Consider the following 15,570-nt stretch of genomic DNA (forward strand, 5'->3'; position numbering starts at 1 on the left):
GGATAAACTTCCAAAATTTCCTTTCCCCAAATAATGATAATTTGGGCTATGATAGTATGATAGTTAAAAATTTTGTTGAGGGTAGTTTTTGAAATAAATTAAAAAAGCTACTCTCTCACGTGCTTGTCTAAAAAATTGTGCAAATAGGAAAAATATATATCTTTTTTAAGCACGGAGAGAGTTTTCTTTTTTTTTATGAAAAAATAAAATATTATAAATCAAGTAATATAATACAAAAGATTTGCATCATCATTTTTTCCAAAAAAAATTAGATAAGATACTTGATTTATTATTATTATTTTTTTTTTTTTTTTGCTAATGTCTAAAAATATAGATCTCCCCTTGGCTTGCCGAAGAGTGTCCGATTAATTTGGATGAGAAAAATAATTCATATTCCCCGATTAATTTGCATATCCTGCTACCGTGAATTCATTCGTATATTCGATCTTTAATTAGGCCATTTACTCTTTGCTTCTTACCAAAATAAAAACCCTAGCTTTTCTTTCCTCTTCATGGATCCCTAAGTTTTTATATTCCACACTCTTCGGGTAATTCCAAGAGGAAAAAGAACGAGGAAAAAGCAATAGCTCGATATTTTGATAACACCAGTGAGGTCTACCAACGTGTGTAAGTGTGTTTGTAAGTCTTGGTTTCAGATCCTGATTTTGTTAAAATCCAATCTTAATCCCAGAACTTACATACACACTTACAGACTTTGATAGAATCTACACTATAGATCACAGATGAATGTGATAGGAGTGAAAATTTTGTTTTGGTGGAGAGATTTGGGTGCAGTTTATGTTACAATTTATCACTCGGTTACCCTAATCCGTTTTAATTGTTGGTGAATAGGTCTGTAAACAAGTAGCGAACTTTAAGTTGAGGATTGAGGATCCAAATTCTTCATAAGGTATAAGAAACATCTTGTCTCTTAAATCTTAGTAACCTTTTTGTTATTGGAATCTTATTTTTGTGATATTGCTGGTGCATACATATGCAACACCTCAATTTATACACATTGTTCCGTTTTTCTGTTAATCTTAGCCTCACGTAGCATTCAATATCTTATATCTTGATTCTTGCATTCATTTGATTGCTTCCCCTGGTTTTGCTGAAGTTGATTTCGTGTTAACCCGGGGCGTTTCTGTTTCTTTTTTTCTTATTTGTAGTCTGCTGACTCTGTTAGGCTTCTAAGTTCCAACGCTCTGGACCTTATTTTTCTGTGTACAAAATGAGATCAGTATATTAGGGATATAAGTAAGTCACTGGTACATACCTACTTAGATAATCACTATACGATAGAAGAAATTTCGTAGAACTGGGTAAAAAACATTCGAGAATCAAGTGTATTACTTTAAACTTTTGATAAAATAAGATACAAGTAAAACCACCAAATATTGTCACTGCATTCAGTAATTGCATAACTTGGAGCCATTGCACCCTTACATTTTTATTTTCTTGAAAGCAAACGAAATTTATTAATAATCAGAAAGAGACACAGCTCGTAGAGAATTCTGGGAAGGTGCATACAACATTTGGTTTGTTTGTCTTTGCATACTTTGGGATGGTTTCTGTCACACTATACACGGATTTTTCAGTTTCTGTGTGGCTTCTGTTGCACCTTACTCGAGTGGAAACCCATCACATTTCATGGTTTGGAAGAGGATTTGTCTAAATACGTTCATTAATGAATTTAAAATATACTGTAGATTGGTGGTAAATAAAATTTTTTCAAAAAATTTAGACAAAATACCTGGATTATAATTGCCGTGTCCATGTAGACAATCAAACGAATTTCAAGCACCTTCAGGGAATCTTCATTCTTTTCAACAAACATTAGTTTTTCTTTTTTCATAAGTCAAACAAGTACAATTTGATTAAAAACTGAAAGAATACACGAAATGGTAGCAATTCAAAGATATTAATTACATACACAATTCAAAAATCTTTAATTTACATGTCTGAAAATCCAAGGTCCTCCTCTTCAAGTAGTACTGGAGTTATGTCCGTAAAAACTCTGTTTATATCTGTACAAACTCTAGCACTCGTATAAAGCCGACCCGGTCGACAAACGTACCCCTTCTGCGGTGCACAGTGAATATCTTGAGAGCAGATACAAAGTCCTTCCAGGGCACAACCATCCTTTACAATGGTCACACCACTTTGATCTAAACCAAGGATTTGATTAGTCCATTTACTTGAAAACACTCCAGAAGGATCATAACTCTCTTTCACTTTCAAAAACTCGTCGGCGTGCTTATACTTATTGATTGCGCCAATAAACCCAACGTTGCGATTTTTACCCCAATGCGGTATTCCTCCATACTTGAATACTGCAATCTGTTCTATTTCTTCCAATATGTCTTCGAAAAGTCTAGGCGTTGAACCGTTTTTACTTCTATAATAAGTGAAATCGAAATCCATGGAGTCTTCGTCTGTGCCTAAGTAAACATTTGATCCTTTTATGTACCTCATCCAGATTCCACTCGAAAGCTCTAAGCCACAAAAAGCTTCGGGTACTAAATCTCGTAGTGTTTGCACGTCCTCGATGAAGTTCTTGACTTTTGATAATGGCAGGTTCACAGTAGTTTGGTGATAAAATTGGCCTTTAATTCTTGGATCCCATGGACAAGATGTGATTAGAGCATCCGGAGAGCCATCTATACAGCTTCCCGAGGCTTGTAAGCGATTTTGAAATCCTACTATCGGGTAACCAGTAAACAAATTACCATCATTCGAGAACCCGAATCCGCTAATCCTTAATGCAAATGTGGTTACCCTTGCGCTGATGCATTTTCCATTCGCATCACCTGTTGCTTCTTGAGTCTCCTCTATTTAATTAGCCAAAAAGCCACAACAAACTATTTTAGTAAAATTAGACAAAGAGGGATAATTGGAAACTATATTACTATCTAGAAAAGGATAATTTATGTACCTGAAGATCTTACGACTGCCAAACCTAATGTCAATGTAGAACGAAAACCTGTAAAGTCATTTAGACCATTTCCGGATATATTCGACGACACTCTGCCATCAAGCCGATAAAGTGCTCTACGTTGGTAAGGATACCAAGTTATGTCTGCAAACTCATACTCTTTACCAAAGGTAGTTGCCCGAGTCGCTAAATCTGAGTCATTTTCTCTAACAACGGTTATGGAACGTTTGAAAAGTGGCTGGAGTTTGAGAGTAATCTGATAAAAAAAAAAGTCAACTCTTAGATCATACATTCACTCACGACCGGGATTGAAGATGGTCACCAGAACTTAACATCTAGGTCAATTAAAAGACTGCTAGTCAATTTACAAAGGATGGATGAAAATGAAGCGTAAGAAAAAAACAATGGACATAGGGGCGTTCTTAAACCGGGACTGAAACTACCTGTGAAATAACACCAAGAACTCCAAGTGATAACTTGGCCGCTTTAATGTCAGGGTGATTAATATCAAGAACTCTCACTTTGGCATAACCTTCGTCAGGGCTAGCCGGTGTGACAATCTGAAGCCCGATAACATAGTCATGAACATAACTTCCATTACCCCACAAAGTACTTCCATGGGCACCTGTAGAAATCATACCGCCAATGGTTAATCCCCACCAATAAGGACTAGCCGGAAGTGCCAATCCAAATTTCGCCGCTTCCGACATCACATCTCGCAGTAACACACCGGGTTCAACTATCATGATCCTCGTGGAGTTATCAATACTTAATGTACGGTTGAGGTACATAGTGCTTATGATTAAGTTACCGTCCGGACTCTCGTCGGGGCAAACCAACTTGGTTAGACTGTGAGAATACCTAGTTGCAACTTTCACCTTGATATTGTTCTTGGAAGCCATAGCTACCGCTTCAACAACTTCTTGTTCCGTCCTTGGGTAAATAGCATTTGATACTCTACATATTGTTCTGTCTGAAAATTCACCCATAGAATTCGTAACCGTGCAGTTACTATTACTCGGTGAAGAACATTGTATGGGATTTTCTGGTGGGGAAGAATGAATCATTCCAATTAGTAAAAATAAATGACATGTTAAAACAAAGCTAAGAAACTGAGAAACACTTTTCGATTTTCCCAAGTAGCTTGACATTTTTGGATAAAATGATAAGACTCTTTTGGTGTTATACTCTTATCTCTGATCCCTCGCTATATATAAACACATTGATGGAGAATATTGAAAGTGATAAATGAGAGGGAGGACGCCGAAGAGAGATTCGGAGAAGCAACCCGATGATAATGCGAATAGCCACCACCACCAAGTCTTTGACAGTAACAGGGTTTTAAATATTTGAATAGTGTGTGTTGAATGATTCCATGCAGATATATACAAACTTAGTACTTGATTCCACCAAACATTTTTTTTTTTCAACAACGAAAGTTTATGTTTGATCACATGGATGGCTAACCATGAGCTAATTTTCTATAATTAATTTATAATAAATTATGAGTATCGAGGGATCATAAATCAAACAGAAATGAAGTGAGACAGAAATTTTAACGTGGTTCGGTCAATTCGACCTACGTCCACAAGCAACCTCGTAGAGTGAATAATATTGATTTCCAGACTGATTATACTGGGATGATTACATTTACATTGACAATCTCTATTTATAGAGTGAATAGAGAACTGATTAAGATATTTTATTTTATTATAGAAAATATATTTTAATAAACTAGGATGTATCCTAATTAACTAGAATATAAAAATATAATTAACTAGATATCTTTATTACCCAGATAACTACCTAAAATACACAAGATATTTTCTTGGAAACTTGATTTGATCTCCGTCAATATTCTCCACTCCTTGATCTTCGTCGATCTTCTGATAACCAGGTTGATTCTTGACCATTTCATCTTGAACTTGACCACCTCGATATTCATATTCGTCAATATATTCTAACATCCCCCCGCAAGTTGGACACGGAGAGAATCAAAGTGTTCAACTTGAACACCGGTTTAATGAATATAAATTTATCTTCGAACCATATGATGAAAAGAATGATGATCGCTATGGTTATGCGAAAGCATCAAAATCAATATGGTGAGTTTTTTTTTTTGATACAATATATGTGATGAATATAAAAACAAAAAATCTAGCACAAAACTAATAATAATCTTTTAAGTGGTGAATAAACTACCACTATCATGAGTTGAATATTACATCTTTAATGAACTACGATAAAGATGTTGAACAAAATCGACGAAAATGATATGCGGAAGCAGGTTGAGCGGATCTCCCCGTTCTGATACCATAATAAATTATGAATATCGAGGGATCATAGATCAAACAGAAATGAAGTGAGACAGAGATTTTAACGTGGTTCGATCAACTCGACCTACGCCCACAAGCAACCCCGTAGGCTGAATAATATTGATATCCAGATTGATTATACTGAGATGATTACATTTACATTGACAATCTCTATTTATAGAGTGAATAGAGAATTGATTAAAATATTATTTTATTATAGAAAATATATCTTAATAAACTAGGATATATCCTAATTAACTAGAATAAAAAAATATAATTAACTAGATATCTTTATTACTTATATAACTACCTAAAATACACAAGATATTTTCTTGGAAACTTGATTTGATCTCCGTCAATATTCTCCACTCCTTGATCTCCGTCGATCTTCTGATAACCGGGTTGATTCTTGACCATTTCATCTTGAACTTGACCACCTCGATATTCATATTCGTCGATATATTCTAACAGTTTATTTAAAATCTAACTTATTCAGTGGTATCTAGTTGAGCGGAACCTGACCTGCTGACATCCCTATGTTTAACTATCTACGACTATAAACTAATTTGGTTTAGTCTTTCATCGATCTTCCTCAAATCTTGCTTCTAATTAAGTTGATATTATTGTTGTTGCCATATAACACTACAACCACTCTACATAGTTCGACTAAATCCTCTTGATTCCTTGGACAATTCACATTCGTGGAATTGATGATAGCTAGCTCGTTTCCTCCAACTCCCTCTGGCACTGCCGTTGAACCCTTCCATTCGATCGGCTCCTTTGTCAACATTTAATTGAGCTGTCACTATTAAGATCTAATCTTTCACTTTCCTGGCTCCTGTATTCAATAAGATCTAAATGTTTGTTTATGCTTGGCCATGCCAATACATATATATACAGATACAAGTGTTAGGTGACATTTCTATTGTTTTGAGTTTAATATACGTAATGTTTTTTCTTATATATAAAGGAAAGCCAGATTAGGTGAGATCTGAGATTTGTATACCCAGGACAAACAGCAAGTCGACATGTAGAAAATATTGAGTTTTTCTGCAAAAGCGACACAAGGATCGATATGGGTATAGATTTTTCTTTCTACTACAGTTTGCTAATTAATTTTGCTTCACGGCTTCTTCTTAGCGTCTTTGACTTCAATTAGCTGGGTAACCACATGACTTTGTACATAGGCCAAATGGCGAAATGCAGTGATTAAGAATCCAATGGAAGACAAGGTAGATTAGTCACTCCGGAAGTTTGTTAAGTTTGCTAATGATAATAAAAATGATTGGTGAAGTGATGAAGAGATTTATTCTTAAATATAAATTTTTATTTTAATATGATTATATGTAATTTTTGTTTTATTTATTAGGGTATCATTATAAGAGTCCAAAAATGTCAGTGCCACTGTAGTACAGTGGTAAAGTCACTGGGTAATGATACTAGTGACCTGAGTTCGAAATTTGCTAGCACCAAAATTCTTTACCAATAAAAAAAAAAGTCCAAAAGTATCTCTATAATTTGAAATAAAGTTGAATAATTTATATTCACTTGAATATTGGATAATTTTGATTATTGTTCTCATGAGTTGGTCTGACGTCAGAATAATCATGCCTCCGTCTAAAGTCCTAGATAATCAAAGACCGGGATCTTGACAAATTTCCAGACACTACAAGAATTTCTACCTATTGGTACACCATGTATTGTCACACTTTCAATATAGGTTTTACAAAAAAAAATTTCTAATCACGGTACTTTTCAGGTGCAGCTAAAAATTTACTCTCTCCGTCCTAAAATTTTAGTCCGCTTTGACTAAGTCAAGATTTTAAGGAGACCGAAGGAGAATACAAAATTACCCCTATTAAATGATGGGTTATTATTAAAATTAAAAATAAATATATGAAGCATGTAAGAAAAATACATATTTGGTAATATTGTTATTTTTAGATATGTTATAAAAGAAGATAAAAATAAAAATCTGTATGCATTGATTATAAGATGAATTGTTAAAAAAAATTCGCTCCAACGGAGTTTAGTTTCCCGCCGTGACACTTGAGAGACGAAAACTACTGGCGAGTTTAGAGGGAAACAAAAAAAATTCATTTGAGAGGGAAAACAAATTGAAAAGTGAAGATCTAGTTTATTTCCTTTTCGTATATACACTGACCATGAAATTTTAGTTTTGTCATAAATTTTTTTGATCCTCTCTTATGTATATATATCCATGTTAAATAGTTTTTGGTTAAAAATAGAATGAAGATAAATAGGATTGATATTAAAAAGATTTGTTTCCTATTATAAAGATTTCATTTAAGATTTTCTTAAATTGGTTATTTTAAAAATAATTTTGTGAGTATAAAAATTAAGGGTATATTTGAGAGTTTGACTAAAAAATATGACTATAAACAGAAGCTGGACAGAATTTTAGGACAGACGAAAATAGAATAGAGGACAGAAATTTTAGGATAGAGGGAATATAATTTATTGTTGTAAAATAATATTGTTACCACACAATTGTAGCAACAATACGAAAAGAGTGTGGCAAAAAACATAATCTCTTGTCGGAGGAATATTAAGGAGTGGATGCAGCAATAGGCTTCTTATTACATAGATTATCGCGACACTAGTTGGATTTTATGCAATAATCATTGGGTGTTATAATAGGTTAAGTTTCTCGTAGTCAGAGGATCAACTAATGTCCACCCATTTTATCAGTTATTAGTTAATTTATATGTTATTGCAATTTCTAGTTTCATTTTCACGCTTTGAGACGAGGGAAAATTGTAAAATAGTTTCTGCAAATGAGAGACATTAGGATATATATGGGATTCTTTTTTTTTCCATGTATAACTCTGGTATCTTGATATGTGTGGCACCAACTGTGTAAACAAAGTTAGGTATAAATGTTGAACCCCAACTTGACAAAACGTTGAGTTTAACACCCATACCTAATTAAAATAACTAGGAAAATATTAGGTGGCATGTATCAATTTCCACGAATATAGATATTCCCATTGTCTAAGAAGGCGGCCAAAGATTCCTCAAAATATTTTGATTAGAACAAAGGAATCAACGAAAAAAAATTAATAAAATAAAATCGGTATACTTATCGTGTTGCTCACATTCCTTAGACTTTTCGAATTTGATCTTTCATATGCTTAGTTCTATCTAAAAGAAACCGAATACACAAATTTTATAAATTATACCTTAATAATATATATGCCAGTATTACGGTAGTTGTTGTTGGACAATTAATATGTACTGTATATACTATTATCGATTTTAAACTAGCTGATTGAAACCGTTTGGGGATGATTATTGACACAAAACTGATAGTTGCAGTTGTGATATCGTTAGTTAACACGGACAGTTCTCTGGCCCTGCGCACCTACTGACCTACATGTTTTAGATATCGGCAAATGCATTAGATGGTAAATGACATCAACAAGTAGAACGACTGAGAATACATTAGTTTCTTATTTGAACACAAAACTCACGGGACGAGAAGGCTTTATTGATAAAATATAGGAAGCAAACCGGCAAAGACAAACTAGAAAGAAAGAAAAGATGAAGATGCAATACCATGTAGAGAAGGGAGGGTACAAGAAGTACTATTTTCCACTGGGCTTGTAGTATGGATAAATGGTATAGAATGTCTGACATATGGTGAGAGCCAAGAGAAATACTGCAGCCAAGAGTGAGAGAAGAGCCCATGGGCTCTTGAAGTAGGTGTGGCAAAGATTAGCACGCCACTCGTGCCACTGGCTCCTGCAGTATTCATCCAACTGCTTCTGCACTACTTTCTCTAGCCTGCTTTCAGGGTCAGGTGTTACGTCCTTGGTCATCTCGTTAAACAACTTCGCCACTGCCTTGTCACTCCCTATCGCATTGTGCAAAACCCCAGCGGACCTCAAAATTTTAACATCGTCCGAGGAATCAATGATATTGTCCATGAAGCACACGTATGACGTGATCCCGTTCCCTGCTCCTACGTGGAACCTCTCGAATGCCATCAGGTTGAGTAACGTTGATTCTGTAATGTCGTCGATGACCATCACCGGGAGTTTCAGTACGTGACCTTCGAACCATATGTCAGTCAGGTTATCCGTACTTTTCTCAAACTTGATACCAGAGTCATGAAGATTCATTGCCGACCTTATGATATCTTCACCGGTGCCATCGCTACCAGCAGTACTATTCTTCTGATCAGCACTCGCCGTCTGACCAGAAAATAGAATAGTGGGACCTTTCGCCTTACTGCGACCCCAACAGTAATGATCACCGGAGTTCTTATTTTTAAGGGCGGAGCCTTCCCGTAGGTCTTCTGGCAAAATAGATAACAGACTCTTCCTGTAGAGGTCTAATACGTGCAAACATGAACCCGTATTTTGATTTCTATAACTTGAATTGCCTCTACAGAAGTTGGATGCAATCGTGTTCAAATGCTCTTCGATATCCTCCTGCATGTGTCATGCGTATATAATAAAATTCTACGATAAGAAATCTAAAAAACTCAGTAATTACGAATAATCAGGAAAGATACGAAATGTAATATGTGATTATGTACCTTCTGTTGAGTGGGTAGAACGGCACCGAGCAAAGTCTTAAGAAGAAGCATAGGGAGTTGGTTTTCGAGCATCAACATGTCCCTCCTTATGTGAGACATGACATATAACTTGCCATGACGACTGAATATAGGGTCGTTGTCAGCATAGAAGTAGTCATCAATTGAGCCGGCCAAGGATGTAGCTGCTGTAACTGATCCAGATGATAATGCGTTGTGATTGTCATATACGGACGACCACTGTAAAATTTCAAGCATGAAACACCCATCAAGTATCATGAGCTTCAAGAACCCATCTCGATCATAGAGCCACTCATCATCCACGGAGTCATAAGAATCCATGAGATGCTGCAGTACAGGTAATACCTCCTCCTCAGCAAGTATAGGTAACGCTTTTGGATCAGTATTGGCCTCGTCAACATGATCTACCTGTTGCCGTCCGCAGCTGGTGGTGGTGAGTGAGTCGACAAGTTTTTGGGGATTTATGTTGTATCTTCTTAGGAAATGACCGAGGACGCGGTGCTTATGGGGATCCATCTTCTTCAGATGGTCACCCTTGTGGTGATGGTAAGGACCAAAGGAGACAGTGTAAGGAAGGTAAGCAGCGGACTTCTTATTGTTATCGTTATGGTGGAAACTGCTACCACCTGTGGTAGGTGCCGGCAACTTGTAAATAGAAGGCTTATTCCATCGCGCCTTCTGGGAATCTCTATTCAAAACATCAATATCGATCGCCCAATTTTTCATCAACAGTGATATCTTCTCTTCTTCCATATTCCTTTATGTGTGTACTGCTATATCTAGCTAATTAAAAATGTTGTTGTTAACTATTGAGAAGATCAGTCCTTTCATGGTCTCTTATATACAAGTATAGACACATTTAAAAAAGCAAAGTTCTTCATCTGTCTTTTCTTTTCTTTTTTTGTTTTTATTAGCCTTTATCATTCCTGTCAGAGGTATACATATCTAATTACCAAAGGGTTTATAACTAATATCCACTTTTTTGTTCTGTAGATAGCGAACCACTTACCTGTCTCAGCTTAACCTAACAGCATGTTACACATTGTGAGTTTTTATCTTTGCTTGAATGATTAAAAGTTGTAGTAGGAAGGAGGAGCTGGCTTTGAAATTTGAATGTAGTTCCTTGCTTGGTATGTTAGCAACTACTTTGTGTCAGATGATAAGAGAAACCGGAATATTTAAAGCAATAACTATTCCTGGCAAAAGCCAAAAAAAAAAGCAAACGCAAGAGAAAATATCTTACGGAGAGAGATGCCAATTGACAGAAGTTCGGAACTGGTAGGGTTTCCCTGCCTTTTTCAAGCATCAAACATGTCCCTCCTTCTCAGCTGATGTCAGTGTCCTTTCATATAATCGTGCTTCTCATGTAGTCATGTTGTATATGTCATCCTCAAAAGAATTTCTTGAGAACACTACCTTTTCCGAACTATGTTATTCCTCTTCTAATCGGGACGACGGAAGGAGTCCCTTCTATACTAAATTATGGGGTTAAAAATGCATTGCTCGCAACGTTTATTATTGTTATCTTTTTAATCAATTCAATTGAATGGGTATTGGTTATTTTTTCAAGAAATTGGGTCGGCAACCTCAACTACAGCTAGGAGGGATGAAAATCACAGAAATTCGTCACCTAAACTTTATATTTTAATCTTGATTGTTGATTACCAACAAAACTAAGCCATCAAATCTATCACTGTTAGAAATATTGCTACACGACTGTTACAAAATAAGTATTACGTAAAATATGACGCTTACAGATTCTATGAAAACTGTTACGAATATTATCACAAAAACCATTCCTACGAATCCACTAAGCCGCTCGGCACTCCAAATTTCGATCGTCCTATACTGTTGAAATAGTCATCTAGTTTGTATATCTCAACCATGCAAACCACAAAAATTGGGTCCAATGCCCAAGAAAGCTTAAAATTTAGTTTTAAAGTACATATAAAAGTTATAGGTGGGTGAAATGGACATTAAATATTGTAAATCCTTATGTCCGTTACTTTTTTATTTTGTTTTATTATTTCTTAATCGATTTCTCTCTTTGATTAATGTTTTTCTTTATCTCCAATTTAAAATTAATCACCAAAATAGATCATAACTTCCAAAATAAAAGTCGATTTTTAACAAAATTTATATTTTTGGAAAAGGTTTTAGTATACCTATAAAAACACCCGTTGTTGATAGTAAATTTGAAACTTTTTTCCTTTAAAAAAATAGCGAGGATGAAACTGGTTGCATCTTATCTTAAACAAATATAAGAAAAAATTAATAAATAAATAACTATGATGAAATTGATTGCATTCAGTGTTATTCTTGGATTAATATGATTTACATATAGGTAAAATCTTTGTTTCTACCTCTTGTTCAATATAAAAATCAAAGGAAAAAAAAACAAAAGATCTAGCATAACCGCTAGTAACAACATTTTAAACCGCCACAAACAGCATACTCCCACCACTGCCTTCAATTGTAATAAACATCGCCATCACCTTCGGCATAAAAATAAATATCTAAATATTTGCATAATGAAACAAGGTACATTTTGAGAATAACATATGTATTTGTTAGAATATGCATGATGAAACTAGATACATCTTGACGAAAATATTTTTTTTGTAACCTTACGGAGGATGAGAACAATTTTTATTCAGGTTTTAAGTAAGATAAAATTGGTTCCATCTAGAAATTTGTGATAACAATTAATTCTGAGTATCCATGTCGTTTTCGTTGCGACGTTTTTACGAATAAGTGGTGTTTGGACTGATGTAAAATGGTGGTCGACTAAGGACCTGATGTTGTGTGTCTAATTTAGCTTGTCCCTTGCATTTATTCAAATCCGGTTAAAACAAACCCATCAATCATGTTAGAAAAATATATATACCATGATGTTCAAGTTATTATTTTCTCAATGTTCTACAATTTGTTATACAAAGAATGTTTTGTATTCTAGGAAATCTTAAGTTAGGCATTACTTGTATTACAAGTCTTTCAATTGTTTCGGAATCTACGTTAAGAGTTTGTATAAATATATAGCTCTAATTTTTGAATAATACACACGAATTATAATCCAAATTTATTATTCTAAACACTTCTCTTCTCTTGTCCCTGTCTTAGAATACATAAACCTAACTTGGTATCATCGTTATTCGATTCTCCATGTCTTCCGTAACTTCTACAGTCTCTACAATTTCAACTATTATCAACTCGTCTCAATCTATGATGGCTTCATCTGTTTTCTCTCAACCTCGTCACATTATCACTGTCAAGCTTGATGAAACAAATTATTCTCTTTCGGATGCTCAAGTCTTACCCTATCTTCAAGGTGATGATTTTGATGGATATGTGAATGGTGAAACACCTTTGTCCTTTTGCTACTCTGACAGACACAACAACCCATAATCCTGAATATGGTCCTTGGAAGAGATTGAATCCACATGATCACAGCAGTAGCAATAGCAAGACCACGACATTTAGCTTCACTGTTGGAACGAGATATTATTTTCTGTTTACGAGCACTCCAAGAAATAATATTACCACCTAATTAGATAAAATATCCACTGGTAGAGTGACGGTCAACCAAAGAACCATCCCAATTAGAGTTTGTATACGCAGTGAACGATAATTATAAATTGTTTGCTGGTTTAAGAAGAATCCCAAATGTAGAAGTTGCTTTAAAAAACGTAATATACATTTAACTAAACTCCAGTGCATGGTATTCAGTTGGAGTATGCATGAATTGATAGACCTTATTAACTGCATAGGCTAAATCAGGACGAGTAAACGTCAAATATTGCAATGCACTGACAATGCTCCTGTATTTTGTAGCATCGGTTAACAAAGTGCTACGATCAGAGGATATATCTCCAGTTCTACAGAGTGGAGTTTGAATTTGTTTTACACCATCCACTTTTTTCTCTAATAAGAAGTTTATAAGCATATCTTATTTGTGTAAGAAATATACCTGAACAAATACGTGTTGCTTCAATCCCAAAAAAATAAGATAGAGAACCAAGATCTTTAATTTCAAACTCAGTTTGCAAAGAAGTACGAATAGATTCCAACACTTTTGTACTTGAACGAGTAATAATAATACAATCGACAAAAACTAACAAGAGAACAACGCTAGTGTCATCTCGTCAAAAAAGAGATGAGTTGATGGTACCAGGCACGTGGGGATTGTTTCAAGCCATAGAGAGATCGATGTAGTTTACATACATATGTAGGAAAATTCGGATCAGTGTATCCTGGGGGTTGTTTCATGTAAACCTCATCTTCAAGATTTTCGTGCAGAAAATCATTTTGAACATCATACTAATTAGTAGATCAATTATGAGCAAGTGTCAGTGTAAGAATAATATGTACAGTGCAAGGTTTTACAACCGTACTATATGTTTCACCATAATCAACACCTTCCTGTTGATTGTATCCTTTGGCCTCAATCATGTAAAACTGGTCTTACTCTGTAAAGACCGCATCATACCCGTAAGAGGAAGCCATGCGTTCTTTATAGCATAGTGCTCTCACGTTGAACGGTGATGGAACCCTTGCTTCCTATTGCGGCGAATAGGCCTTTTATAATGTAGAATTTATGGTGAGGATACTTGGCATAACTCTATTGATCGGGATATTAGAAATTGGTTACACTTTGTTTACATTAAGTATTTAACCGTCCGTTAGTCTTAAATTTGATATTTGATGACTAAAGATGAAAGTAAAAGACACAAATATTGGTTTCTTCCGTGATGATGGAAGATGAAAACTTCAAGTCTATTTATATTGTACTAGTTCATGAATACAAGGAAGAATTTACATAAAGATAAAAACAAATATATTTACAATGAATGCATATAATCCTAGTTTACATAACTAATTGGTCTTCTTTCCATTCCATGAGATATACGATAGTTATTGTCAATCTTTTCCCTTCTCATGATAGCATGTAGCTTTGATTTGGAGATACACGGAAGTAATGCTCATTTATTTCATAATCTTTTAGTATTTAAGAATAATGAAAACTGTTTAAGGTTGGAAATGAAAATTACACGTATGTAATTTTCAATACCCCCCTCAAGTTGGAGCGGGGGAAGAAATAGAGACCACGCCCAACTTGCTAACGATTCTTTGATAAGCTTCAGCTCCCAGCGGTTTAGTAAAAATGTTAGCAAGTTGTTGATGGGAAGGAAGAAAAGACGGCATAAGTAGACCAGACTTGATTTTTTCACGAACAAAATGACAGTCGATTTCAATGTGTTTCGTGCGCTCGTGAAAAACTGGATTATTGGCAATGTGCAATGCATTCTGATTATCACAGTAGACAGTCATGGGTTGAGAATGAGATATCCCAAGATCAGAGAGTAGAAACTTGAGCCATTGAAGTTCTGAGGCTAAGGAGGAAAGTGCTCGATATTCAGCCTCAACAGACGATCTTGAAACTGTACGGTGTTTCTTACTTTTCCAAGATAGTGGACTAGAACCCAACATGATAAAAGATCTAGTAGTAGATCTACGGGTTATTGGGCAACCAGCCCAATCAGAGTCAGTGAAGCCACTAATATGAAGTGAACTAGAAGAGGACAAAAGGAGACCGTGTTTGATAGTACCTTTTAGGTAACGTAGAACCCGTGTAGCAGCATCCATGTGAGTTGTACGTGGACTTTTCATAAATTGACTTAAGTAGTTGACAGAATAGGTGATATCCGGCCTCGTAATAGTTAAATATAGTAAACGACCAA

The 15,570-nt window shown here is 35.1% G+C and overlaps 2 protein-coding genes across 2 annotated transcripts; both read right to left on the bottom strand.

The window, feature by feature from the left end:
* Positions 1 to 1,814: 1,814 nt before the first annotated feature.
* Positions 1,815 to 4,224, bottom strand: LOC113327844 (L-gulonolactone oxidase 2-like). The gene is made up of 3 exons (XM_026574960.1): positions 3,379 to 4,224; positions 2,936 to 3,191; positions 1,815 to 2,831 (listed from the first exon to the last, which is right to left on the bottom strand). The coding sequence occupies exons 1-3, from the start codon at positions 4,084 to 4,086 to the stop codon at positions 1,954 to 1,956; spliced, it is 1,842 nt and encodes a 613-aa protein (XP_026430745.1). The 5' UTR covers positions 4,087 to 4,224; the 3' UTR covers positions 1,815 to 1,953.
* Positions 4,225 to 8,458: 4,234 nt separating this feature from the next.
* Positions 8,459 to 10,625, bottom strand: LOC113328373 (UPF0481 protein At3g47200-like). The gene is made up of 3 exons (XM_026575484.1): positions 9,815 to 10,625; positions 8,830 to 9,707; positions 8,459 to 8,643 (listed from the first exon to the last, which is right to left on the bottom strand). Exons 1-2 carry the CDS (start codon positions 10,583 to 10,585, stop codon positions 8,859 to 8,861), a joined length of 1,620 nt encoding a protein of 539 aa, XP_026431269.1. The 5' UTR covers positions 10,586 to 10,625; the 3' UTR covers positions 8,459 to 8,643; positions 8,830 to 8,858.
* Between the last annotated feature and the right edge of the window lie 4,945 nt (positions 10,626 to 15,570).

This window comes from Papaver somniferum, unplaced genomic scaffold, assembly GCF_003573695.1.
Source record: "Papaver somniferum cultivar HN1 unplaced genomic scaffold, ASM357369v1 unplaced-scaffold_107, whole genome shotgun sequence".
Taxonomy (NCBI): domain Eukaryota; kingdom Viridiplantae; phylum Streptophyta; class Magnoliopsida; order Ranunculales; family Papaveraceae; genus Papaver; species Papaver somniferum.

What these genes read in the sequence shown, in the direction of transcription:
- LOC113327844 (XM_026574960.1), bottom strand. Translation starts at nt 4,086, where the DNA reads ATGTCAAGCTACTTGGGAAAATCGAAAAGTGTTTCTCAGTTTCTTAGC. An exon ending in TTCTTGGTGTTATTTCACAG is followed by an intron (nt 3,192 to 3,378) that starts GTAGTTTCAGTC and finishes TTTTTTTATCAG; the next exon opens with ATTACTCTCAAACTCCAGCC. An exon ending in GGCAGTCGTAAGATCTTCAG is followed by an intron (nt 2,832 to 2,935) that starts GTACATAAATTA and finishes CTAATTAAATAG; the next exon opens with AGGAGACTCAAGAAGCAACA.
- LOC113328373 (XM_026575484.1), bottom strand. Translation starts at nt 10,585, where the DNA reads ATGGAAGAAGAGAAGATATCACTGTTGATGAAAAATTGGGCGATCGAT. An exon ending in TTCTACCCACTCAACAGAAG is followed by an intron (nt 9,708 to 9,814) that starts GTACATAATCAC and finishes TGACACATGCAG; the next exon opens with GAGGATATCGAAGAGCATTT.